Genomic DNA, 26,591 nt, shown 5'->3' with positions numbered 1-26,591 from the left:
GGGCCATTGTTGTTGTTAGTTTCGCTGCTTATTTATGGAGACAATTCCGTTGAGCTGAGTGACGACGACTTCGGTGTTGGAAAACAAAAATCACCATCGCTCATCATCGTATTATTTAGTTGTCATCATCATCATCAGTCGTGATCAATCCACTGCTGGACGAAGGCATACCTAATCCGCCTTAATCTATCACGATCCGGCGATGTAGCGGCACAATTGTACAATATCTCTACATAACAAAAAGGCTCAGTCCCTTTTACACGCACCTTTACATCATCCGCACCTAGTTAACACAACAAAGGCTCATTCCTAACAGCGTGCTTCAGCCGCACCGAACCTCACAAAACATAATATTCAGGGCCTACCTTGGCTCCTCCCACCCTCAACCAGTATATATACAAATACTGTTTCTTGGAATTTCTCTCACTTGATACAGCTATCGTGCTGTGACGGTTCCACCTGAAGACGGAAGCTTGTGTTGCATCCGAAACGTCGTGATTTTTATTTTATTTTTATTTTACTTTTATTAATTTAAATTTTTTACCTACGTGACTTTACCGAAAAAACCTAAGAATATGAATCCTTGCAGTCACGAACGCTTCAAATCTAGAATTAATTGTACAATAATCAAATAAACATTCAGCACACTCATCAACAACACTGGCCTTGGAAGCAAATAAATATATAATTAACGACGATTTAGGAAATGTCCCTTCTTCATAGCACATTAAGTTGTGTTGTTAACTGTGCTTGTGCACCACTGCCAACGCAGCAGCACCTCATAAATAATTTAATTATATCATTAATGCATTCAAACATCAGCATCACCACTACCATCATCATCAGCATCACGTTCAACAGTCACCACCTTTATCATTTCACCAATCATCTTGAATTACCGTCGTTGCCAATAAAAATCCTCAGCTTGGTCACCAACACAACCCATACGGGTTACGCCGTATTCTTGTGCAGGGAAATTGAGTTTTCAAGTCCGTGCAGCGTACAGCCGTTTCAACACGGGCATTATTTTATTTGTCTATTTGTGTTTCTCCATTGTGATGGGACTTTGTAGAATGAACGTTGAGATTTATAAGGGCACGGGGTGACCGATAAGGTCTGACATAGTCTGTAATGAGTTAGGCACTGATAAGGGGTTGACAAGTATGCCAACATCGTCTGCACTATAATCACTGCCGATATAATGAACATCATCAGTTTAACACGTCGGCTTTCGCGACCAATATCATCCACAACGCAGGTTTTTTTAGTTAGATTGCGGCGTAAATATATAAATCATCACCACCATCACCACTGCCATTGTTATGATCCTTGCTACCATCATCATCATCGTCCGCAAATTGTGAAACCACACACATGGTGTGGCTGCACAATTTGGTGGAAGTACAGTATATCAAAATCTTCAACACGGGGGAGACAAAGGCGGTCTGGTATTGCAAGACCTCGCTCGTTTATCAAATTAATATTTATTTTAAAAAATTTGCTCGTCTTGCAAAACACTCGCAGACCAAGTTACTCGCAATCCAATGTTTTGGACACACCATCACCAGTTCAGAGATGGACTTAATAGGTCCTCATCGACAGCACTTGTTTCAACAAGCTAATGGGAACCTTTGGATATTGTGCGTGGAGGTGCCTATATATATGCGGTAGTGAGGCTGTTAGCGCTACGCTGCGCTACGAACCCGGACACCCCAGTTCGATTCCCGCTCAAGGCCAACACCGGTGACGATGATCTGAACCGGTCCTGGGCCTCCCCTAGGTCGACTCAGCCTCAAATGAGTACCTGGTGCGGTGTGTAGTAAACATCGCCACTGGGGAGACAAAGGCGGCCAGGCGTGGCGTTGGCCACCCACCTCCTCGTGCGCCGTGCCGGCCTTCATAGGTGCTACTCGCTAACAGCACTTGCCCCTACAGTCTGTTAAGGCTACACAGGGATCTTTGTCTTTGTGTTTATATGTGTGCAGGCAAGGCGCATTCACAGTGGACAGGTGTGTGCAGTCAAAGTTGTGAGGATTGAACCAGGTAAGTCCTAAAGTTTACCTCTGTGTGTGCATTTACGTCTGTTAAAGGCTATACGGGGGATGTTTGTGTATGGGGATAGGTGGTGCAGTGGTTTATGCGCTGTGATATTCGGAAGCCACTGGAGCTAGATTGAAAACTCGTTTCTTGAGAACTGCTTTTTGTGTTTAGTTTGTTGTCCTTCCACCGCACCTCCAATTAACACGGTTGGCTATGTACGGTGCGAAAGAAGTTCAACTTACGTACATACAAATGGGGCTGTGGATGATACGATGAGTTATCGATGTGAATGACCGGGGTACAAGTCATGCTCGCTCTGCAGGCGAGGAGCTGGGGGCGATGGAGCAGGAGATCAAGGTTTTGCGCGAGTGCGAGAATCACAACATCGTCGCCTTCTACGGCAGCTTCCTCCGGTGAGCGCCTAATCTCACACTTCCCAACGGGCTCGCAACATCAGCAACATCATCATCATCGGCAGCAACATCATCATCATCGGCAGCAACATCGCCGAAAACATCATCACCATCAGCAACATCGCCGACATTACCAAGCTGCAGCGTGTTCAAATTTCTCTGCCACGTGTCGTGACGGGTACTGCAAGATCCGACCGTGCCCATCCAGTGCTCGCTGAGCTGCATTGGCTTCTGGTTGCCGAACGAAAACGTTATAAGGTCGCACTCATTACACACACAGAGTGCCAGCCTCAAATGAACCACAACACCTTGCTGATCTCGTCAAGGAGCATAAACCATCACTCGAACTCCCGTCATCCTCGCTGCGGCTTTTGGCTGGCCATCGAACAAAGACGGTCAATGCATCGCACGCTTTCAGATACGCTTCTGCGGCCGTCTGGAACACTCTTCCTTCCGATATTATGAAGCCACTGGAGCTATGCGCGTTTAAATCATCTAGATTGAAAACTCGTTGCTATAGACCTGCTTTTTGCCTTTAGTTTGTTGTCCTTCCCCCGCACCTCCGGTTAGCACGTTTGGCTATGTATTGTGCGAAAGAAGTTCAACACACATACACACATCGGCAGCAGCATTCTCATCCGTGTCACGGTCATGATACGGGCGGCCAAGATGTGAGGTCGATGGTTCCCCCACTGTCCAGGCTGAATAGTCATGTCCTCGTGGAATTTTATAGGAGCGACATTTATTTATTGATTCGTGTTGTGCGTTGGCCTCATCATCTGTTCACAAGTGTGTGGAGGGTGTATGACCGCCGCGTGTGTGCATGTGTCTTTGTGTGGGGAGTGGTGGTGTACCGGTTAGCGCGCTGCGCTATGAACCCAACGACCCGAGTTCGATTCCTGCTCACGGCCAACTCCAGTGACGATTATCTGAACCGGTCCTGGGCCTCCCCTCGGGCGACTCAGCCTCAAATGAGTACCTGGCGCAGTGTGTAAACATCACCACTAGGGAGACAAAGGCGGTCGGGCGTGGTGCTTGGCCACCCACCCCCTCGTGTACCGTTGCGGCCTTCATAGGTGCTCGCTAACAGCACTTGCCTCTACAGTCTGTTAAGGCTATATGGGGGGTCTTTATCTTGTGTTCATGTGGGGAGCGGAAGTGCAATGGTCAGCATGCTGCATTGTTAACACGACGACCTGAGTTTGATTCCCGCTCATTGTCAACATCTGTGGTGAATTTATGAACCAGTTCTGGACCTCCCCCCCTCCCCTACATCAACTCAGCCTGATGATGTGCCATGGTTGACTTTCCCAGTGGATCTTTGTTTACGTGTCTTTGTCTTTTTTGGTGTGTATGTGGGGGCCTTCAAAGGCACTCGCGAACAGCACTTGCCCCAAAAAGTCTGTGAAGGCTACACGGGGGATCTTTGTCTTTGTGTGAGTGCAGGCACGACGAGCTCTGGATCTGCATGGAGTTCTGCGGAGGAGGCTCCCTGCAGGACGTGTATCATGGTAGCCAGACATACCCACCACTTCTTCATCATCGCCATCATCATCATCACCACGACCACTACCATCATCATCATCATCACTGTCATCATCATCGTCACGACCGCCACCATCATCATCACTGCCCCATTGCTTCCCTGGAAAATATATATCTCAGAGCCTGCATCATCTCACTGTGTCCCTTGATCCCTGTATTCTCCACGTCCCAATGTGTCCTTGTGTTTCCCGTGTGTCCTCCGTGTCTCACCGCGTCTCCGCGTGTCTCCGCTTAGTGACGGGCGGCCTGGCGGAGCGACAGATTGCCTTCGTGTGCCGTGAAACCATCAAGGTAGGGCCGGAGATTTGACTCCCTCTCACTTTCTGTCACGGTGGCGAGATGTTAACTACCTCGTCTGGTTTACAGCAGGTCGTGGGTTCTATACTGACCCTGACGCCTGCTGTATATTTGGAGTTTGAATTTTCTCCCCGTGGTCGTGTGGATATTTATCCAGGTCCTCTGGTTGTTTTCCTCCACATTTAGAATCAACGTGCGTTTAGAGTATTTGACTGCTATACATTTCCAAGTGATACACCACTTTGTTGATCTATCATTTGTGTCCAGGTCGCTTATGAAAAAGAGATATATTGCTCAGTAGGCCTTACCTGGTAAAATGAAAAATATTTTAGTTTAGTTTCCTCTCCTGCTCTCCCTGTCCCTCTCTTTATCCCTATTCTTGTCTCTCCCTTTCTCTTGATCTCCATCTCTCGATATATCTCGCGTTCTCTGCACCTTTCTCTCCATCCATTTAATATCGCTCTCATTCTCTCACTCTCTTCCTTTCTCTCTCGTATGTTCTCTCAACCTCTCTCATAGTCTGCTGTTCTTCTATCTTTCACGCTCCTTTCTTGATCTCTCTCTTACCCACTAACCACTGGCATCTCTCCCAGGGCTTGACTTATCTGCACAGCAAGAACAAGATCCATCGAGATATCAAGGTGAGGCCGCTCACAGATCAGAGCCGATACAGAGCCACTGACCTCAAGGTCTTCGAGTATCATGTCAAGTGTAACTGGGGTCAACTCAGCCCAATAATCATCATCATATTTAATATCACCACCTCACACCATCAGCATCAACATGATCAATATCAGTAGAACCACCATCATCAATCTCAATATCACCACCATCACCACAGTCATCATCAATATCATCATTTCCTATATCATTATCAATATCATCATTTCCTATATCATTATCAATATCATCATTTCCTATATCATTATCAATATCATCATTTCCTATATCATTATCAATATCATCATTTCCTACATCATTATCAATATCGCCACCACCTACTTGGTCATTATCAATGTCGCCACCACCGTCATCATCAACGTCGCTACTTGACCCCGTGGATTGGAAGCTACTGGAGGTGTTGGGTGAGAAGTCTGGCAGCGGGCATTTTGGATAATTTCGATTTCATTCAGACACTGTCTTTCCGACAGACCTGTTCTTCACCTGAGGACGGCTGCTTGCGTTGTGGCCGAAACGTCGTGAGAATTATTTTATGATGTTTCATTTTTATTATTTTATTATTTCTCTTCTACGTGACTTTTCCGAAAGAACCAAGAAGATTTTGGATAATCTTGAGTTTGGAGGTGAGAGCTTTATGGAGGTCGCAGAGGAGAGAGTCGAAACAGTGCAGTCTATAAACATCAGCACCGGGAAGAAAAAGGCGGTCGGCGCGTTGTCCGTGGCTGCACCACCACCTCGTGCCTTAATAGGCGCTCGCTAATAGAATCTGCCGCGACCATGTGTGTGTGGTGTAAACGAGAGATCTTGGTCTTTTGTGTTGCCAGGGAGCCAACATCCTGCTGACCGAGAGTGGCGACGTGAAGCTGGGTGAGTCCTCGACATCAAACCGTGATTTAGCGAGGACGACTAAAACATTACACGAGTTGAGAGCGCACGTGGGCTCGAAGTTTTACCCCAAATTTGTATTTGCATTCGCCCAGAGCTCAGTTCTAGCTGGGTCTTTCCAGGGTCGGGCAATCCGGAAAATATTTCTGCACCTGGCACACCACATCCTGTATACTTATCGCTATGGCTGTGGCTACTGCTGGCCACATGCCACCGACTCCAGTCTACAAGCGACCCAGGAAATATAATCTGTGAGAAATTAAAGCCCTGCAGAGTCTCTTTTTTTGTTGACATTTCCATATACAGTTAACCTTGGATTGCGAGCATAATTCGTTCCGGAAACGTGTTTGTAATCCAAAGCACTCGTATATCAAAGCACTCGTATATCAGTTGTGATCACGTGACGCTCGGCAGACAAAGCGTATTACACATACTACTCGTATTGCAAGACCTCGCTCGTTTATCAAATGAATATTTATTTTTTTAAAATTGCTCGTCTTGCAAAACACTCGCAGACCAAGTTACTCGCAATCCAAGGTTTTACTGTAGTAGCACCTTACCGCTCTTCTAACAGTCGCCGCAGAAGAGTGATTGATAGTCGCAGTAAAAGCGTGATGAGGGGGTGACTGACCGCGAGTGACTGGAACGAATCAGTGAACGCGGGGGGGGGGTCATGAATCGACGTGACAGCTTTACGTTTAGAACGTGTATGGGGCATCTGAACGAGCGTGCGCGTGCGTGGTGTGGTGAGTCTTCATACATATTGCGATGCCGTGTGACGTAGCGGACTTCGGGGTGTCCGCCCAGCTGACCGCCACCCTGGCCAAGCGGAAGTCGTTCATTGGCACGCCGTACTGGTGAGTGAGCCTGTCGCGCGAGCACACTACTACGCGTACGTGTAGCGGCCATTTTTCTCCATCCGCTGCTGGATGAGAGGGTCTCCCAATGCCGTGCCGTTCGTGAGGGTTGTTTCGCCATACTTCACCATGTCGGTCGGTGCGGCTTTGGCGGAGGTTGGGAGGCAACTCGGATTAGCACGGTTGGCGACGTAGAGTGCGAAAGAAGTTCAACATACATAAACTAAAATGCCTATATTTTACCAGGTTAGGCCTACTGAGCTACATAGCTCTTTTTCAGAAGCGACCTGGCCACAAATGACAGCCCAGTGAAGTGGCTTAACATGTGTAAATGTATAGCAGCCAAATACTCTGAACGCATGTTTGTAAATATGGAGGGAAAAACCGGAAGACCCGGAGAAAAATCCATGCGACCACGGGGAGGACATGCAAACTCCAATTATACAGGCGTCAGGGTCGGGATCATAGCCACGAGCTCCTGTATACCAGGCGAGGGAGTTAACCTCTCGCCACCGTGGTGCCCAAAGTCTGTGTATACATACTTATGCACACAGACTTTGAAGCGCAATACAAAGCGGCTGGCTCCCCACGCTTCCTGGTTGAGCCACCTTGCCCATCCCCCTGTGATCGATGGCCCCCCAGGATGGCCCCAGAGGTGGCGGCCGTGGAGAGGAAGGGCGGCTACGGACGGCAGTGCGACGTGTGGGCCCTGGGCATCACGGCCATCGAGCTGGCCGAGACGCAGCCGCCGCTCTACCACCTCCACCCCATGAGGTTTCGGCGTCGCCCACGTTACACGCCTCTCGCCCCGTCGCCCACGTTACACGCCTCTCGCCCCGTCGCCCGCCGTCCTCGTCTTCCCAACTTCTGCATCTGTCATCCTCCACATCTCCTACGTTACAAATCTCTCACCATCCTGACAAATATCCTACCCTCCACATCCGTACCTCTGATTAGCGCGGTTCGCTACGTATGGTGCGAAAGAAGTTTAACATACATCTCCTACCTTTCAAATCTTCTGACCTCCACATCGTCTGTCTTAAAAATCTCCCACCCTCACCATCTCCTACCTTTCTCATCTCGCACCCTCCTCATCCATTAACCCTCTCCCCATCTTTCACCTTGTACTTCATCTTGCCACCCTACTCATCGTTTGAAGGCGGGAAGTGTAAATGCGGGAGAGCATAGAAGTACAGCACAACGACGGATGTTGCTGTAGTTGCCCTCTGCTGCTGAGGTTCGTTACGGGAAACCGCCGGTGCGTTCACGAACGGAAGTGGCGCGGCCTCTCCACGCACGCACACCTTAACGGCGTCGCACGACACTTCGTATTTCACAATTTTTTCCGGCCGCTGCTCGACCGGAGTGGGTGTCACGTGACTAGCACAGCAGTAGCCACGACCATAGCGATAGGTATACTGGATGCGGTGTGCCGGCTGCGGCGGAAATATTTTCCGGATCGCCGACCCGGGCAAACACCGTCTCAACTGAATACCTAATGTCACGGTGCGTCCCACTCCCCATTGCCCCCCCCCCCCTGCCCACCCCCCCATCCCCCCCTGCCCCCCCCCCCCCCACCCGAGTGCAGGGTCCTCTTCCTCATGTCCAAGAGCGGGTACCAGCCGCCCCGCCTCTCCGACAAGGCCAAGTGGTGAGTGTTTACCCCCCACTCACCCGCCCGCACCGGTCCGTGCGGTGGTTTTGTGGATGGGCGGCAGCGATTTGTTCGGAAGCTAAATGCCAATTTTGAGGTCTACTGGCCACAACGAGAGGGCTTCCAGGAGACAGTTTGTGAGTAGTTTTGCTGTCTCTCCTCCGCTGAAGGCGCACAGACTACAGTGATTCGCTGTATGGCGCATAGTTTGAGTCACATTCGACATTTATTTGCGTTTGTGCAATGTTTTGCATTTCCCACGTGACACAGTTGTTTTTGTTCTGCTTTGTACTTGCTTAATTGCTGTACTTTGTTTTATGAGTTTGCCTTTTGTCATTGTGACCACTCTTGCAAATGAGACTCGATGCTGGTCTCTTGATTTCTCATATTGGTTCATCAAAATCCACGAGAAACTTGACTTGCATTTTATATTACTATCTGGTTCGAGCTGACTGGCATTTCAATTTGCAGGAAAATTTGTTTAACCAGGTGAGAGCTTAAAATAGAGGGGCAGTCTCATTTGCAAGAGTGACCTAGGTCACATTTGAAATCACGTCCTGATTAGTGCAAGCTATTATTTTAAATCATTACCTGGTCCGTGTACACTAGCGAAATTTGTTCACTTTCAGTGCATGCAAAAAACACTTGAATCACTGTGATTGCTCCGCTATTGGGCACAGCGGTGGCAGAGTGTTTAGCGCGCTGTACTGTGACGCTAGCAACCCGAGTTCGATTCCCCGGCCGCGGCTCAGATGAGTGGCGAGTGATATCTGATCCGGTCCTGCCTGTCCCCCACCCCACTCACCGCCAATCCACACTGACCAGCGTGGTGAAGCATGGAAAAAAAAAAACTCCATCCAGTAGGGTATTGAGAATGGATGGAATTTTTTCTATTTGTTTTATTTAATGGATTTGGTAGCCTTAATAGGCGCTCGCTAAAAGCACCTACCGCGTAAATGTTTTTCAGCGTAACAAAAGGAGGGGACGTGGTTTGCTCGCGAGTATTTATGAGTGGGGAGCGGTAGTGCAGTGATTAGCAAACTGTGTCACGAACCCATTAACCTGGCTTCAATTCCCAGCCAAGGCTAACATCATCAGCGGTGAGTTATATTTGAACCCTAGGTCGATTCAGCCTTAAATAAGCACTTAGCACAGCGAGCAAACATGAGCACTGGGAAGGCAAACAAGGATGATGGTGTGCAGTACTGACCATACCACCCCCTCGAGCGCCATTCCAACCTTAATAGGCGCTCGCTAACACTACTTGCACCAACAGTCTATTAACCATTTCCCGTTCCGAGATGTCTGCAAGTTGCAGGGTGGTGGGTGTCCCGTTCGCCGCTGAATCTCGGAACGCGCAAGCGGCTCAGCATTAATTTTATTCGTAGAGGCATTTCGCTGCGGTTTTTAAAGACATTGTACTCATCGCAGAGAACCGTAGTGAAACGACTATACTCTATGATAGCTGGCGCCAAACTGTGCCACATGCCCTTCCACATGCCCTTCCACATGCCCTTATGGGAGCCTCGGTAGCGATAAAGTAATTTTATACTGGTAGGAACCTCCTGGTTACTCCAGCCCACAGGGGATTATTGTGTCCGTCCGTCGTGCAGGGAGGGGCTGGGTGGGGAGGGAGGGGCTGGGTGGGGAGGGGAGTCTGACTCGAGTCCAAGTCACATGACTCGAGTCCACATCTCATAGGTGGGACAAAGTCATTGTTATGCAAGTCCAAGTCGAGTCGCAAGTCATCAAATTCATGACTCGAGTCTGACTCGAGTCCAAGTCACATGACTCGAGTCCACACCTCTGCCCCGTGGTGCCCTTATAAAACTCAACGTTTAACCTACTCACGCCGGCTTGTGCCCGACCTCACAGTCGGGCATTTTTGCGGAATACACCACACCGCCGTTGACCCTGGCCATTGATCGAGCAACCCAACGTTACTACCAGCTCCCTCCGCAGGAATGTGTTTTTATTTTCCGGTTTCGTTTTGATGATGTATGGGTACGTCATCTGAACGGGAAAGGGTAAATAGGCGCTCGCTGACAGCACTTGCACCAACGGTCTATGAAAGGCTACACGGGGGATTTTGTTTGTGGGTTCTCCAGGTCCTCGGCGTTCCACAGCTTCATCAAGGCCACCCTCACCAAGAGCCCAGGCAAGAGGCCAAGTGCGGAGAAGCTCGGCACGGTGAGCGAGCGCCGGCGGTAGGCGGCAACACCGGGGCAACCACGCGCAGTGGCACAGCTGTCGAGTGTGCAGGCGGTGAAACTGCACCGGCACCCACACTGCCCCCTTTGTCCCTCGGTGTGCGCCGGGGGCAGCTCTTATGACAACGACGATGATGACGATGCCCCCCATTGAATATGGTACTCACTTCCCACAGCCATCTGTGCTGTCGACTCCCCGCCATTTTTAGAATCCAGGCTCAAGGCATTCTTCTTTTCCCTCTCGCTTTCACGATCTCCTTCATATAAACAGACTTCCCTTCCCGAGGATGCCCATAACATCAAATTGCATTGTACATGCATGGTTGGCTTGGCCCATTACTCATATGGAACCAATACAATTAACATAACTTCGTGATAAGTTTGCATGAACAATAATAATAATTTAAACTTGTAACACGCCCAGTATTCCGCTCACTCTCGAAGAGAGAGAACGACTCAGAGGCGCGGGAACTACAGACAAGCAGGAAAGGCAGCAACCGGGTGGTGAGCCGGCACTACCAACAATTGCATAAGCTCTGCGGTCCTCTATATGTTAAGTTGTTTTCACCCAATTAATGAGTGTTTACACGTGGAAGGAAGCCAGAGCACCCGCAGAAAACCCCACACGTGCGAGGGAGCAACGCTCCATCCCATACAGACGGAACAGGTGGAGTCCACATTCATTAGTAGTCCTGTGAAGGGACGGATCCCATCCAACCTCCCTCCTCTCTCCTGCCTATGACGAACTATCTTTTCTCTACAATATACACACCATACGTATCTATATATATATAACTATCTACGCAAACGAATGAGACTTTCCTTCTTTCTTTGAGTTCTCTGCTGGTTAAACGAAAACACAACTACACGACCTCAACCGCGCTTTGCAAGTCGGATACCACGTTCGTCCAATCTGTGCCGACAATTGTTAACGATGGTGTGCCGACGTGTTCCCGACCCCCCGTCGCATGTGGACAGCACGCTTGGTTCCGCCAGCCGCTGACCCGCTCGCTCGCCGTGGACCTCCTGGAGTCGGCGCGGAGGCTGCAGCGGCCGCACGGCTCCCCCTCGCCGTCGCGCGGCTGGGGAGGCCGCGGGGGCGGCGGCGGCAGCCTCGACACGGAGGAGGACGAGGAGGACGAGGATGACGAGGTGATCGGAGGGACGATGGGTGATGGTTGGCCGTGGAGGGTGGCGATGGAGGGACGGTGGGAGATTACCGCGGATGAAATCCTCCCCTCTGCAAGTTTCATCTGTGGGACGTTCCAGAACGAGCCCGATCTCGTCAGATATATGAACCTCATGGCGGGACTCTGGGTCCCATAAGCCCCCGGCTCTCGCATCAACTGCGTTGCGACGTCATTTTATGTCTGTTGAAGGCGAACTATACGGCAATCTATTCCTCTCGACGAGCTCTGCACGATGCGCTAATCAAAGTGAAAAAGTTTTGTTTCTTCTGCGCATTCGTCCTCGCTGCGCTTGGACGACACGGTAACATAATTATCCGCACCAGGTGGGTCGCGGCATTAATGTGCCCGGGGGTGACAGTGTCGCCAAAAATAAAGAAATAAATAGCTATTTTTACTTCTGTTTATTCGGGACCCTGGGGTCCCACCAAAAGGTTCATTTGTTGGAAGCTAAGCAGGTTTTTGGGCCTCTTTGTGCTGGGATATTTATTAGATGGGTGCCCGCCGTTGCTAAAACAGGTGTCGTGGGCTACTGCGTAGCGACGTGGTGGTGGCAGAGAGCGGTGTGGCGAAATTCGTTGTTGTGCTGCACTAATGTCTACGCTGCCCACCGTCACCAACCCACGTTGACCAGCTTGGTGACGTATGGTCAAATATTCCCCGTGACCCACGCGGCGTTGGGAGGTCCTCATTCAGCTGCAGATTGACAACAAGAGCTTTACACGCGCGTGTACAATCATAACGATACGAACGATATACCCAGGGAAAGCCTCACTAAATCTCAAGACTCTTTTTCAAGAGGGTTCTGCTGCTTCAAGATGTTTGGCCATTTCGTTGAGTCTCTTGGAAGCACGAGGAAACCGGAGTGCCCGGAAAAAAAACCCGTCACGCACCCAAGAAGAAAATAATCGCATGTCTTACAGATGGTTTCATAGACCCACTTGCTCTCCTGCCATCTCCTAGCCACCTTGCAGCCCAGATGGATTAGAAATTTCACAAATCTCCACGTGGTCTACCAAGCACTGGATCGCAGACGTGCGTCACCACACCTGGTGCACGCTGGGTAATGTTTTTCAGTGGGATGCCCATCGTTGTGTGGTGGTGATGTAACCGAGCGGCACTGAATTATCCGCGAGTTGAAGAGGTTTACGATTCCAGCCTTCGGCCGCCCTGGTTAATACATTAAACGCGTTAACCATAAAATACCAAGCATCGTCTGCTTCACGAGGGAACGTTAAATGTCCCATGACACGATTTCAAAAAGTGGGCCAGGTGTGTTGGCGTCATGATTCAAATATGGATAATTACACCGCAAATTACTCGGTCGGAAAACACTTCGCAATCGTGTTGTGAAACTTCGCAAAACCATCCCTGAAAAAGAGTCTTGAGACACTCTAAAACATTTTTTTTTTAAAGAAATTTTACCAGCTAAGGCCCACCGAGCTATAGAGCTCTTTTTCAAAAGCGACCTGGTCACACCTGACAGCTCAACCAAGTGGCTTGTCAAGTAGACATTTATAGCAAATACTCTCAATGCATGTTTCTAAATGTGGAGGGAAAAATCAGAGGACGCGGAGAAACATCAACTTGACCACGGGGAGAGAGACACCGCAAACTCCAAATATACAGCAGGCGTCAGGGTCGGGATCGAACCCATGACCTCCTGTATACCAGGCGAGGTTGTTACATCTACTAACCACCGTGGCGTTTCGAGAACTCTCCGTGGAAGATGAGAATCAGGGGGCCAACCCACCATTAAAGCAAATGAGACTAACTCTCTCTCTTGAGGTCTACCCTGGTTAAAATGAATACTGGAAACTTGAATGTGTGTAAGAATGGAACGACACAAAATCAGTTACTTACAATTTATGCATATTGTAGGCAAATGATCTGTTAAACTTAAGTTCATGAAATGAAAGAGGCCGAACTAGACTAAGAGAACGACTAATTAACTTCACAGACGAAGGCTTGACTAAAGTTCCACGAGCAGTCATCGACTAAACTACAGCTAAGATTAGAAACGCAAACGCCATTAACGCTGGGTTGCGCAGTGGCGAGTCCAAGGAGGCAGCGATGGGAGCAATCACCGCTCCCCCAGCCCTCCACCTTTCTAGGTAATTACCAGAGAAAATACATTGAGCGGCGATTTATTTATTTATTACCATCACTAATGTAGGGGCCCATATTTAAAATGCTTTATATTTCAAGACTGCCCCCCACCGCCCCCCCCCACCGCCCTCTACTGCCCTGCATGCCGTGCCTCCAGAGAGCCAGCACGCTGTCCCGCAGCGACACACTCAGCGATGCTTTCTTGGGCAAATGAAGGGGAATTAATGAAGCACGTGAAGCATGGATAACTGCAATTGCGCCGGTCGGCGCGACGGTGTCAGTCGAGCACGCTGACGAGCTGCTTCGTCTCGTTGACATCCGCCTTTCGCCAATCAGAACCCGCACGCCGACGGCCTGCAGACCATCCGCCCGGCCACAAGTGCCGCGACGCTCGCTCCCTCCGACGCTGCCAAGCAGCCGTACTCCACGGACACCATGGGTGAATACCGCACGATACCGCTCGAGAGAGTTGGGAGGGCGGGGGGGGCCACGTCCGCCGCGGAGATCGGCTCGTGTGCAGGCGCCGCGTACGATCGTTGCGTCGTGGGACCGTGAGGGGATGGAGGCCTTCCTCTACCAGTGGATTGATCCTGGTTGATGATGATGCTGACCACGTGATACCAAAGTTGGGTAACGGGGGACCTTTGTTACCTACCTAACCTTAACACGCACCGCTCCGCAATGCAATGGCCCGCGAGCGCTGCTGCTGCCGCTGCTGCCGCCGCTACCGCTGCTGCTGCCGCTGCCACTGCTGCTGCCGCTGCTGCTGCTGCCACTGCTGCTGCCGCTGCTGCTGCCGCTGCTGCTGCTGCTGCCGCTGCTGCTGCATGGTGCCGTTGGCGCGACGACGATGCTCATCTTTGTGCCGCTCGTCTACCTCCCGCAGTGTGGTTGAGCGAGCCGCGATCGCCTGACCCCGAATCAAACGGCACCATCAAGGTGTGTGGCTACCGATGACTCATTGCTCACAGCTACAACAATATAAGCAGCAGCAGCGTTAAAGTGAATTTGCTTACTGAAATCTTTGACCTTTAGGTTTGTCTACAGTCATGGGTGCTTGCTAACAGCACTTGCCCCAACATTCTGCTAAAGCTACACGGGGGATCTTTGTCTTTAGTACACACACAATCACTTTACTTGCACCCCTCTACCCATTTCGCCATCGCTCCTTTCCGTCGCAAACTCACATTTGTAATGCGCCCATCACGTAACCAAGACCTCTGGGCATAGGAGGGGCAGGAGGGGACGGCGGGACTAAGTAGGGGAGTTAGAGAAAGAAAGCAACTCAGGGGGCACCGAGGCCACGGTTGCAGAGAACAGATTAAGGAGACACCTGAAAGCTCTTCCCTTGTCCGTTCTGCTCAGTTCTCAGGACGAGTCTCAGCGGAACCCACGGAGCGCGGGGAGTCTGGAGAGTGTGGGGACTCTAGGCCCCTGCCTCGCCGCTCCTCCTTGCTACTGCGGCCGGCCCCCGTGGGGCCCACGGCTCCCGTGGCCGCCAGCTCCTCCCGGAGCCTCCCGGCGCGGCTTTCTGGGCCCCGGCCCCTCCGCTCGTGGCCCCCGCTGTTGGGCCCCAGGGCCACGGCGTGGAGGTCGGAGGTCGCGGGCGGCGGGACGCCGGGGCAAGACGTGCCGGGTGGCAGCAGCAGGATGGGTCGGCGCTCCGAGGGGTCGGGCGGTGAGCGGCGGCACAGACACTCTCGGCGTTTCAAAGGCGCCGATGCACGCGAGTGGTGATGTTTGGAGAACGAAGGGCTCGATTGTAACCATGGGGTGTCTGTTATTGCTCTCTCTCGTTCACTCTGTTCACAAGTTGGAGAGTCGAGCTGGTGGGCAAATGCAGAGGAACGGGGCACGGGAGGGAGCAGTTCGTCCCCTAATACCTCTGTAAGATACCACCCGTGCGCGTGTGATTGTGTGCATGTTAGCGGTCGAAGATATTTAGGCCTTAGATTGCTCTCAATTTCCAAATGTCTTGTCATGATCTACAAAGGCATAATGATCGTTGATATTTATTTGACTTTTACAGAATATCCGATGAATAGTGTTTATCTGGTCAATTATACAGAAACCTTTCCTATACCTCAATGGTTGGCCTCGAGATTCTTGTTATTCTGGATGTGGTGACATCCATTTAATCTTTTCGTTCTCGGAATGTGAATATGTTGTGTAAGAGTCTGAATTGGCCACAGCTTTTATCCGTAAACTATTTAGTTTTTTTTTCTTCCTCCCTGTGAGTAGCGTTGCCCTCTCCCCGGCTTCGTTGAAGTGCACTTCTGCATCGCACTGCGGTCTGTCATCGATTCTTACGTTGACTTTTAAGCGAGGGTGTTCTCTTCTAACTCACGCCCGTCCTTCTCTCTTGGATTTCAGAAAGTGCTCAGCAATGGGCTTCCTCCCACCCCTGCTGTCCACGTGAGTTCTGCGACCTGCATGTATTTACAGTGCGTTGGACTTCTTTCACACCGTACGTAGCCAACAATCTCACCACGAAAAGCAGTTGTAAAGAAATACGTTTGTCAATCTAGATGATTAAAAAGTGCAGAGCTCCAGTGGCTTCCTAATAGGGGAAGGAAGAGCGTTCCAGACAGACCACAGAAGCGCATTTGATCTCTGACGTCACCACGGGAGGCGCATCGAGAAACATCCCAAGGAGGGGCAGCCACAACATTTCAATATATTTTTTAAAAAGGGCTCTTCATTAATAATATAAAAAAAGTATTATCTTTGCTAAAATATGAGTAAAATACCAATATTCAGGGTACGAAGGGTGGGGGGGGGGGAGAGTCAATTGCTCCCTTCACCAATACCTCACCATCGTTGACCGCACCGTGCCATGCTGTGGCGAGCAGCATGGGCCCTGGGTGCAAGGGGTAGAATGGGGCCCTCCTCCTTTCTAGCCCGGAGCCTGGACCCCCTTCGGCCAGTGGGTTCCAATTTCAGCTGCATTGCCTGCACACTCGATAGCTACCTTGCCTTTTTGCGGGTTAGTTTGTTGCCCTTCCCCCGCACCTCCGATGGGCACGGTTGGCTACGTTCGGTGCGAAAGAAGTCCAACAACGTACGTGCATGATAATATAGCCACAGCCATGGCGAGAAGTATACGGGATGTGGTGTACCGGGTGCGTACATGTTCACGATTTACACTATGAGACCTCCTTTACCAGTGGCAAAATATAGTAATAGGTTTTTACCCTTTCAACTGGTACAAAAACGGACACCTTTATACAAGACATCATGTTTGCAATAACCACAACACAAGCAGTCAAAATGCAAACAAAAAGAAACAACTCTGATAATGATATACACTGTCCTTGAAGTTGATTGGTCCACACCCGAGACAGCTTTTCTTAGAGCCTAGTCTCCATTGGTGTTGGACCAGATGACGCGCCAAAAGGCGTACAACTCAAAAACAGCACACTATCATAATAATATAGCCATAGCCATGGCGAGAAGTATACAGGATGTAGGGTACCGGGTGCGTACATCTTCACGATTGTTGCGCGCGTGCCGTCGCAGATGGGCGCGTGCTTCTCCAAGGTGTTCAACCGCTGCCCGCTGACCGTGCACCATGCGACCTCGTGGGTGCACCGCGACACGAGAGGTCGGCAAGCGTTGGTTCAATGCGAGCAAACTCCGGACCGGTTTCGACACACTCTTGCTGCGCCTCATCAGCAGCAAGAGCTCGGGCTTGCTCGAAGCATTGCTGCTGAAACTGCCAGGGCGTTATCTTCACATTGGCACGGCCGCTCCCCCCGACACCCCCCCCCCCACCAACACCACCCCGCTTTGCGAGACGTTGTTCTTTACAAAAGGAATCTATCGGTTCTGTTATAACGCCATATTCACCCGGTTATTGCACATACAACCACATGCTCGGAATGTAACGAAACAGCAGACTCTGACTTCCCACCCGCACGCTGTTGCGCTAATTCTCTGCTGATACTTGGCTTTGGATGCCTCCACCGACCTCTAGTGGGGACAAACGGAAGTTGTCCTCACATTGGATATTACTGTCCGCCAATGCCAATGTGAGGATTACACTCCTGGCATTTCGTCAGCATTGAGTCTGAGTGTGCTGCTGATGGGACATGGTAACCGCGTATCGAAACCGGTCGGGAGTTTGCTTGTATTGAATCAATGCTGCTGAGACCATGCACTCCCGGCGTGGGGGGTGGTGGGGTTGGGGGGGACGTAGAACCATTAGGTTGCATAAAGATACGTTTACATAATCTCATCGAGCGAGAGATCGGGGGAAGGGGATGTGTTGTCTGCGTTGTGAGGCTAAGGAATTGCGTGTTGTCCTTCCCCCGCACCTCTGATTAGCACGGCTGGCTACGTACGGTGCGAAACAAGTTTAAAATACATACATACATACTTAAATGTCTCGGAAACTCACAGCGCCATATGTTAATCTCATCTCAACCGCGGGCAGACAGGATAAATGGTGCGTGGTACACGATGAACAAGACAGTCGGTACAGACGAGACTAAATTATATCATCGAGAGAGAGCGCTTACCCCGGCAATCGGAGAACCGTGATCTCGGATTGTGACGTTGCTCCAAAATCGTAGGGATGGTAAGTGAGGGAGGTGAAGGGTTTAATGGTCCACCCCTCTCTCCCCACACTGGCACGTCAATTGGTGCCCTAACAGCAGTGTTTAAGGCTGTATGGAAGGTTTTTACGTTAGTGTGTACGTGTACTATGAACCTGGCATCCCAAGTTCAAATCCCACTCAGGACAAATAACAATGGCAAATATTTCAACCGGTCCTTGGGCCTCCCCTAGTTCGACTCAGCCTCAAATGGGTACCTGGTGCGGTGTGTAAACATCAGCACTGGGGAGACGAAGACGGCCGGGCGTGGTGTCGGCCACCCACCCCGTCGTGTGCCGTGCCGGCCTTCATGGGTGCCCGCTAACAGCACTTGCCCCAGACAGCGTGGTAAAGGCTATACGGGGAATCTTTGTCTTTGTATAGACCAGCACGTGCTCCTGGCATGTGAAGAGGGAATCTACACGCTCAACCTCAACGAGCTGCACGAGGCTACTCTGGAGAGGGTAACCACTTTTCACACACACTTGCATACTCCCATAATACTGGTTATTTTGGGTTAGATCGCGTAAATATATAAATGTGTCGTTAAACCCGCCACCAACCGACACAGCCAATTAGTTAGGTTTGTCACATAAACGATCATTTACGATTGTAAATGTTGTGGCTTTGCTCTCCAACACACCGGTGTGCTGTACTAGTAACGAATTGGCATGTTCTGTTTACGTGACAAACCTTACTAATTGGCTGTGTCGGGTGGTGGCGGGTTTAACGACACATTTCTATATTTACGCGATCTAACCCCAAAACACCTCTATTATGGATGATATTGGTCGCGAAAGCCTATGTGTTAAACTGACTTGCATACTCATTGACATAAACTCAATAGATAGACACAGTATATTTGATGCATAAACACGTATATAACAACATTCACCACTAGGTGGCGGTGACGTCGCCATGGCACTTGTGGCAGGCTAGGTGCACACGTATACAATCACACAAGACAAAGATCCCCGAATAGCTTAACTCATTTGAGGCTGAGTCCATCTAGGGGAGGCCCAGAACAAGTTGAAATATTTGCCACTTTTATTAATTGCGAGCGAGAATTGAACTTGGGATGCCAAGTTTGTAGAGAAGCGAGATATAACCACTACACGAGCGCTCCTCATATGCTCACACACGCAATACTGTACACACATACATGGTCACGTGTGACGGCACCTCAGAAGCAGTTCTTTGACATCACCTTCCGTGGGCTGTTTTCTATTACACGTGTGACGGCTCTGTGAGAGTCCAGAATATTAAACACGCCTTTAACACGTTTTTGTCTCGTGACCTGATGCCAATAGCACAATCAGGATTGGAATATACTCTTTGGTTCTTTCGGTAAAGTCACGTAGGTAAAAAATAATACAAGTAAAAAATACTAATTGGAATGAACCAAAGAGTATGGATCCTTGCAGTCACGAAAACATCAAATCTAGAAAGAATTGGAATACTTTGGAATACTTTAGCAAAAATAGATCATTGTTAAACATTTATTTTAAAAAGGGACAAAAAGTGAAATGGTACAAATTAGACCGTAAATACTGTACTGGTGAAAAATGTCAAACTGTAACTTTGAAGTGAATGGTAGAGGGGGAGGTGGATTGGTTGAATGGTCACTGAAACCTACAATTCCAATTGGTGGCAGTGGTATTTTTCACCGCAGTGCCACCCGGGGACGCTACATTTCTCACCGAAAATATTCCGGGTCAGACACGTGTATATTCGAGGTTGGTGGCACGTGGCTCGAAGCCAGAGCCATAGCAAGAGGTTATACTGGATGTGGTGTGCTAGGCGCGGAAACTAATCCTTGGCGATATATTCCTCCCCGCCCCTTTGTGTCGAGCGCAGCTGCATGGGCGGCGATCCACGTGGCTTTACGTGTGCAGCGACGTCCTTGTGTCCGTGTCCGGTGCGTGCGTCGCCATGACTGTCCCGCCACAAAGAGAAAGATCCCCCGAAAAGCCTTAACAGACCGTTGAGTCGACCCAGGGGAGGCCCACACCGGTTCAGATATTCATCACCGATGTTGACGAGTGGGTATCGAACTTGGGCCGCCGGGTTTCGTAGCGCAGTGTGCTACCACTCCCCATTATCCTGCCGTTCTCACCGCTTCGCGTACGCTGGGGCCAGCAGTGGTGTAGCAATGGGTGCTGGAATGGGCCCTGGTTTGCAAATAATTAAATGTTGTCTATCCCCCCTGTGTGATTTTAATGTTTTTTTCCTATCAGAATTAGAATCGTTATTTAGACTGCAGGAGGAATCCGATGAGCTATGAAGCTCTTTTTCACACCTGTCCAAATGGGCGGTTTTGCAAGTTACAACAGAAAACAATACGAAAAATGATAGGAGTGCAAAATAGAGAAAATGGTAAGCGAGTCACGAAAAAAAATTACGTTCATTAGTTATACAAATCAAATGCATCAGCAGGATTGGGCAAGGCCACGAAAAACAACCATACAGTCCCAGACCAGATCAATAAAATGGCACATTAACATTGAACTATCGATACACAGGCAATGGTCAAAACCCGTGCCAATACGCACCCATCGGTCCACTCACCTGTCCCCTCCCGGTGTTCGCCCGCAGGTAAATCGGCACAGCTGTACTCGCACTGCCTGCCAGGGCTGTTCGCTCGCGCTCGCAGGGACAGGCGGGTGACGGCACACATCTCGGCTCACCTGGGGCTCCTGCCCAGGTACCCCGGCTCACCTTTTACACGTGCACCTGCCTGTGTGTGTGTGTGTGCAGAGGAGAGGCGTTTGAACCTTTACGTTTACCGCAGCTCATATGCACACAACAGCCGCCGTTCGGCAAATAAGTGACGGTGCCAGGCTGCTGTGCACTTTGAGGAATTCATGCGAAGTGTTAAATGCTATCCGGCATATGACAGAACAGACCCAGGTGTTATGGACTGACTGAGATGATGGGCAGGTACACCGCCTGTGCTCCCCACTGTGGCAACAGCTCACGCTCATACACACACTCTCACATGCACAAGCTGTCATGTTAGTGAGCGCCTATTATGACCAGCACAGCACAACAAACGTAGGTCTCACATGCTGGCAAGCTATGCTTTTAAAAATAATAATTCACAGCCCCTTTGCCAATCCACTGCTGGATGACGGCGGTATCTCCACACAGTGACGATTTTGTGGGTTGTTTGACTTCACCACACTGGTCAGCAGGGCCGTCCATAGGTGGGCTGCAAGGCGCCGGAGCAAATCCCACTGTGTGGGCCCCACGACTCCTTCAAACTAAATCGGAAGTGTTACAACTGACACCGTGACGTCAAACCGCGGGGCCCCCCCAAAGCGCGGGGCCTGGGGCAGTCGTCCTGAATCGCCGAACCCTAGGGACGGCTCTGCTGGTCAGTGCTGGTTGGTGATATTGAAGCCTCGGATCTATTCAGATTTAACTCGCCACAGATTTCAGCCATGACTGGGAATCGATCTTAGTTTGCCAGGTTTATCCCGCAGTGCACTAACCATGGCACCGCTGCTCCACCCGTGAGACGGCATATTTTTTTGTCTGGCAGCTTCCTAAGTCACCTGTGTGTGTGTGTGCGTTCGTGTGGCCTGCAGGAAGTTCAATCTCTCAACCAAGGTCCCCAATACCAAGGGCTGCCTGCGGTGTCGAGTCGGTGAGAGAGCTCACAAGACCCAGAACTCTTGTTTCATCCAAAACAGCACCCTCTTGTTCCACTTAACTGGACACACAGTGCATTTATTTGGTGAATTGTTCAACGGATGTATTTATTCCATCCGTGTATTTTCCCAGGTCTCAATGGGCGCTCAGCTAGTCCCATAGCAGGGCTTTCATTATTGTGTCATTTCAAACGAGGTGTTCAATTTATGACGTTGATTAATTTTCATTGATTAATAGTTTCATCAATAGCATTGATTTATTAAATGTTTTACTTGATGGAAACAAAAATATATATTTCTTGATTGATATTGCTGAATTTGTCTGAATCAATTCCTTGATCACTTGCCGGATTTAGTGACTGAGTGTCTGCGTGTGTGTCTTGCCCTGTGTTCTTCATAGGTGCTCGCTAACAGCACTTGCCCCAACAGTCTGTTAAAGGCTATACGGGGGATCTTTGTTTTTGTTTCGCCCCCCCCCCCCCCCCATGTCCGCGTCGTCACCCAGTGGAGAATGTGCACACGGAAAGCCGCTTCCTGTGCGTGGCGCACTCCGGAGGGGTGCGTGTGCTGCAGTGGTACGACCCGCTCCACAAGTTCCTGCTCATCAAGGTTGGGGGGGGGGTCTGGGTGTGGGAGGGGGGCGTTTCCCAGGATCATACGCAAAAACAGTTCCAGCACTGTCGATTAGTAGTGTAGTGGTAAGTGCGCTGCGCTACGAACACGGCAACCCGAGTTCGATTTCCACTTGTCACCAACAATCAGGCATTAACTCAGCCTTAAAATGAGTACCTCGTACGGTACATAAATATCAGCACTGGGGAGACAAAGGCAACCTTCATAGGTACTCGCTACCAGCACTTGCCCCAACAGTCTGTTACGCGTGAGTTATATTCACACGGCCACGTGTAGTCAAACTACCCCTCCCGCCCCTGCCCTGACTGCCCCCCGGGCCGCTGCAGCAGGTGGAGGTGCCCCTGCCGAGCCCGCTGCGCGTGTTCGAGCCGCTCGTCAGCCCCGACAGCGACTTCCCGGCCGCGTGCGTCGGGGTGGCGCGCGGAGAGGCCCCTTCCTCGGGCCGCCCCTTCCTGCTGCGCTCCCTCGACCTCGGCTCCAGCCCCGCAGGTGCCGCGTCCGCTGCCGCCGCTGCGCTGCCCCCTCCCCCCACTCGTGCCACCCGTGCCACATGAGGGTTTTGCGCGCCCGCGAGACCTCATCGTTCAACGGTGACGACGGTCAGCAGTGACGCAGGGCGGTCAGCGCCGTGGGCCCTGCTGCGAGGAGCGGGCAGTCACGTGGCCGAGTGGCAGGGCGTTCGCCCGCTCGTTGCAGGGGTTCGCGGTTTGAGCGCAGCGAGCCTCCCTGGTTAATGCTGACGCTGTATGAGCCGAAAACAGCATGCGCCGTCTGCCTCATGGCGGACGTTAGAGACCCCGTGACGTCACTCGAAAGAGAGTATAGCATTTGTGCTGTTGTCACGGTGCAAAAAATTTAATATTTTGACAAATTACTTTATTGGGCAAAACAAGATAACAACATCACCCCCGACTCGCAGACTACACTTGTCTGTGAGACATAGCACCTTAATGGTAGCTTTGCAGGATAGCAATGGCATGAATACGAAATTCCTCCCCTCACCCCCCATCTAAGCTCAGCAACAACAGCTTACAAGGCTATATGGTGGGATCTTTGCGTGTTTCACGCTGTACATGTGTGTTCTATGCCGCATGTGTGCTATGCTGTTAAGCTGGTTACACCACTGGTAAAAATTGCCACAGCTGACCCTCACCCTAACCATGGCTGTGTGCATGGGGCCCGTGTGGACCGCCTGTAGGATTGACGGATCTGGCGGCCGAGTGGCATGGGAGCGATGAGGGCGGAGGGGGCGGAGGAGGAGCTGTGGAGGAGGATGAAGGCCTCATTCTTGCGCAGCTCGGGAGGGACCGACTGCTCGTCTGTGCTGGCGGTGAGCCCCAGACTCCAATCGCTTGTCCCTCTCGGACGTGTTCCCGGGTCGTACCTCGGAGCGCTGTCGTGCACAGCCGCGTCCTGGGTGATTCCACGGAATTGCGCGAGCAATGCAGACGTAATATCATGGGGGAAATTTTCACAATTCTGGATACTGCCTGATGATGCTGGTTGTAATTATCAGTGAAACATCATACCAATTTTAATGTTTTGGATTGCTGAAGCAGTAATAAATTGGCACTTTTGTTCACGTGACAACTTTATTAATTAGCTGTGTCGCGGTGGAGGTGAGTTTATGACACACGTTTTATTTACACGCTCCGACCCAAACCATCCATTATGAATCAATATCAATGTTGATGCCATCATGAGCGTGGTTGTCAGTGCCAGCGTTACGGCAGTGGCATAGCGTGAGGAAATGAGCGGTAGTGTCGTGGTTAGCGCGCTGCGCTACGAACCAGGCGACCGAGTTAAATTCCCGCTCATGGCCAACACCAGTGACGATTATCTGAACCGGTCCTGGGCCTTCCCTAGGTTGACTCAGCCTGAAATGAGCACCTGGTGTGATGTGTAAACATCGCCATTGGGGAGACAAAGGCGGTCGGGCGTGGTGCTGGCCACCCACCCCCTCATGTACCGTTCCGGCCTTCATAGCTGCTCGCTAACAGCACTTGCCCCTACAGTCTGTTAGGGCTATACGGGGGATATTTGTCTTTGAGGAAAGGAATGAGGCCCCTTGACTAATTTCTGCCATCTTGTTATCCCAGGACCTGGGCCCCTCTGGTCTGTGGGCCGCCGGTGCAGTTGCACACCCTGCACACCCGATAGCAATGCCACTGGCAGGCATATTGTAAGCCTTTGTAGGCTACATACATAGTACTATGTAGGCTACAAGCCTACTACGTGGGCTTATCGTGTAGGCTGACAATAATACGAGAAAAATCCTAATCGTGATTCTATGTTACACTTTGCAGTTATAGATTCCCCGCTCACGTTTACCGATTCCCGCTCATGACCAATATCGGTGGGAAATATTTCAACCAGTTCTTCGCCTCCTGTAGGTCGTCTTATCGTTAAATGAGTACAGCACCTGGTAAACATCGGCACTGGGGAGCCCTCGTGTGCCGTGCCAATCTTTATAGCTGTTCGCTAACAGCACTTGCCTCAGCAGTCTGTTAAAGGCTACACGGGGGATCTTTGTCTTTGTGTGCAGGCAGTGCGAAGTTGATCAACCTGCAGGGACGTCTGCACAGGCCCCGCAGGGGTCTGACCCCCGAGATGGAATTCGACTTCAACGTTGAGTCCATTGGTAAGCTTTGGTTGCCATTCCATCACCAGTCTCGTCCATTGACCGCCATCCCTCGCATTGATGCGGCCCGCCCAAGCCCACTCACTTTCCTTAACGGTCAATAAGATGTCTCGAATTTTATTGTTCCCTGATCCCTGTATTTTTCTTTTTCTCGGTGGAATTCAAAGCACGCTTCTCTCTTTTCTTCTTTGCGTATTTTTCAGCTTTTGTTCCATATTCTTTTATCGTTATCCTTGTCTCTGAGCCATTTAACCATAGCGGGAAATGTGCCCTGCTTTCCAGAAGCCACTCCATCCTGCTGTTATTCGTGTCCTTATGTCGTCATTTTGATCCCGATCCACCGTGAACACAACATGTCATCCTTCTGTTCGCTCCTGGAACATTATTCGAATTTAGCTCAGCCACTCAGTTACGACTGGCTACGGTGTACGTATCGGGATGCCCGTGCATTGTTTTGCGTGCAGTGTCCCTGCAGGACAGTGTCCTGGCCTTCTGGAGGCACGGCATGCAGGGCAGAAGCATCTCCACCGGAGAGGTACCCAGCCCCATGGGCAGTTCTAGAAACTCTCAAACAGGGGGGGGGGGGGGTGGCGGTGGGGGCCGGTCTTGAAATATAAAGCTTTTGAAATATGGGTCCTACATTTGTGAGAAATTTAAAAAAACGCTCAATGTATTATCTCTGTTAATTAATTACCAATAAAATACTAATTGTTGGGGTTTTAAGGGCTGGGGGTGGGATTGCTCCCATTGCTCCCTCCTTGGATTCGCCACTGCGCAGCCCAGCGCTATTGGCGGCTGTGTTTCTAATCTTAGCCGGAGTGTAGTGGATGACTATCCGTGAAAATTTATTCAAGCCTTTGTCTGTGATGTTAGTTCGTCGTTCATCATATAATTTGCGTACAATATGCATACATTATAACTAATTCTAGTTGCACAATTTGACGTGTTGTAAGCGTAAAATATCAGTTGTAATCAAACAATGCATGCATCGTTCTATGCTTACTAGTTAAGCTACTTATATTTTTCGTCACATTCAAGTTTCTAGTATTTATTTTAACCAGGTTAGACCTCAAGAGACAGGGTTAGTCTCATTTGCAACACTGATGGTTTGACCCGACGATTCTTATCTTCCAGGTTACCCAGGAAATCACGGACAGGAGCCGGATATTCCGGGTACTCGGAACGGAAAGG

At 50.4% G+C, this 26,591-nt stretch overlaps 1 protein-coding gene and 1 long non-coding RNA gene across 2 annotated transcripts in view; one reads left to right on the top strand and one right to left on the bottom strand.

Annotated features, from left to right (window-relative positions):
- The window catches only part of LOC144729696 (mitogen-activated protein kinase kinase kinase kinase 5-like), a 33,816-nt gene that overhangs the window by 6,378 nt on the left and 847 nt on the right, over nucleotides 1-26,591 (top strand). Inside the window, exons 2-28 of the mRNA XM_078610130.1 lie at nucleotides 1,986-2,043; nucleotides 2,363-2,453; nucleotides 3,900-3,964; nucleotides 4,234-4,289; nucleotides 4,889-4,936; nucleotides 5,801-5,843; nucleotides 6,646-6,718; nucleotides 7,361-7,492; nucleotides 8,307-8,369; nucleotides 10,481-10,562; nucleotides 11,561-11,734; nucleotides 14,215-14,317; nucleotides 14,765-14,817; nucleotides 15,244-15,556; nucleotides 15,692-15,765; nucleotides 16,252-16,293; nucleotides 17,398-17,482; nucleotides 18,858-18,937; nucleotides 20,331-20,391; nucleotides 21,069-21,177; nucleotides 22,064-22,122; nucleotides 22,632-22,735; nucleotides 23,086-23,248; nucleotides 23,958-24,089; nucleotides 25,305-25,400; nucleotides 25,865-25,935; nucleotides 26,535-26,590. Coding sequence (XP_078466256.1) covers nucleotides 1,986-2,043; nucleotides 2,363-2,453; nucleotides 3,900-3,964; nucleotides 4,234-4,289; nucleotides 4,889-4,936; nucleotides 5,801-5,843; nucleotides 6,646-6,718; nucleotides 7,361-7,492; nucleotides 8,307-8,369; nucleotides 10,481-10,562; nucleotides 11,561-11,734; nucleotides 14,215-14,317; nucleotides 14,765-14,817; nucleotides 15,244-15,556; nucleotides 15,692-15,765; nucleotides 16,252-16,293; nucleotides 17,398-17,482; nucleotides 18,858-18,937; nucleotides 20,331-20,391; nucleotides 21,069-21,177; nucleotides 22,064-22,122; nucleotides 22,632-22,735; nucleotides 23,086-23,248; nucleotides 23,958-24,089; nucleotides 25,305-25,400; nucleotides 25,865-25,935; nucleotides 26,535-26,590 — 2,486 coding nt within the window. The remainder of the gene's footprint in view (nucleotides 1-1,985; nucleotides 2,044-2,362; nucleotides 2,454-3,899; nucleotides 3,965-4,233; nucleotides 4,290-4,888; nucleotides 4,937-5,800; nucleotides 5,844-6,645; nucleotides 6,719-7,360; nucleotides 7,493-8,306; nucleotides 8,370-10,480; nucleotides 10,563-11,560; nucleotides 11,735-14,214; nucleotides 14,318-14,764; nucleotides 14,818-15,243; nucleotides 15,557-15,691; nucleotides 15,766-16,251; nucleotides 16,294-17,397; nucleotides 17,483-18,857; nucleotides 18,938-20,330; nucleotides 20,392-21,068; nucleotides 21,178-22,063; nucleotides 22,123-22,631; nucleotides 22,736-23,085; nucleotides 23,249-23,957; nucleotides 24,090-25,304; nucleotides 25,401-25,864; nucleotides 25,936-26,534; nucleotide 26,591) is intronic.
- On the bottom strand, nucleotides 19,503-23,059 carry LOC144729700 (uncharacterized). The gene is made up of 2 exons (XR_013587744.1): nucleotides 21,042-23,059; nucleotides 19,503-20,409 (listed from the first exon to the last, which is right to left on the bottom strand). It is a non-coding gene; the product is annotated as an uncharacterized LOC144729700 (long non-coding RNA).

This window comes from Lampetra planeri, chromosome 33 (genome assembly GCF_965212315.1).
Source record: "Lampetra planeri chromosome 33, kcLamPlan1.2.h2, whole genome shotgun sequence".
Classification (NCBI taxonomy): domain Eukaryota; kingdom Metazoa; phylum Chordata; class Hyperoartia; order Petromyzontiformes; family Petromyzontidae; genus Lampetra; species Lampetra planeri.
This window is presented reverse-complemented; position numbering and strand designations above follow the sequence as displayed.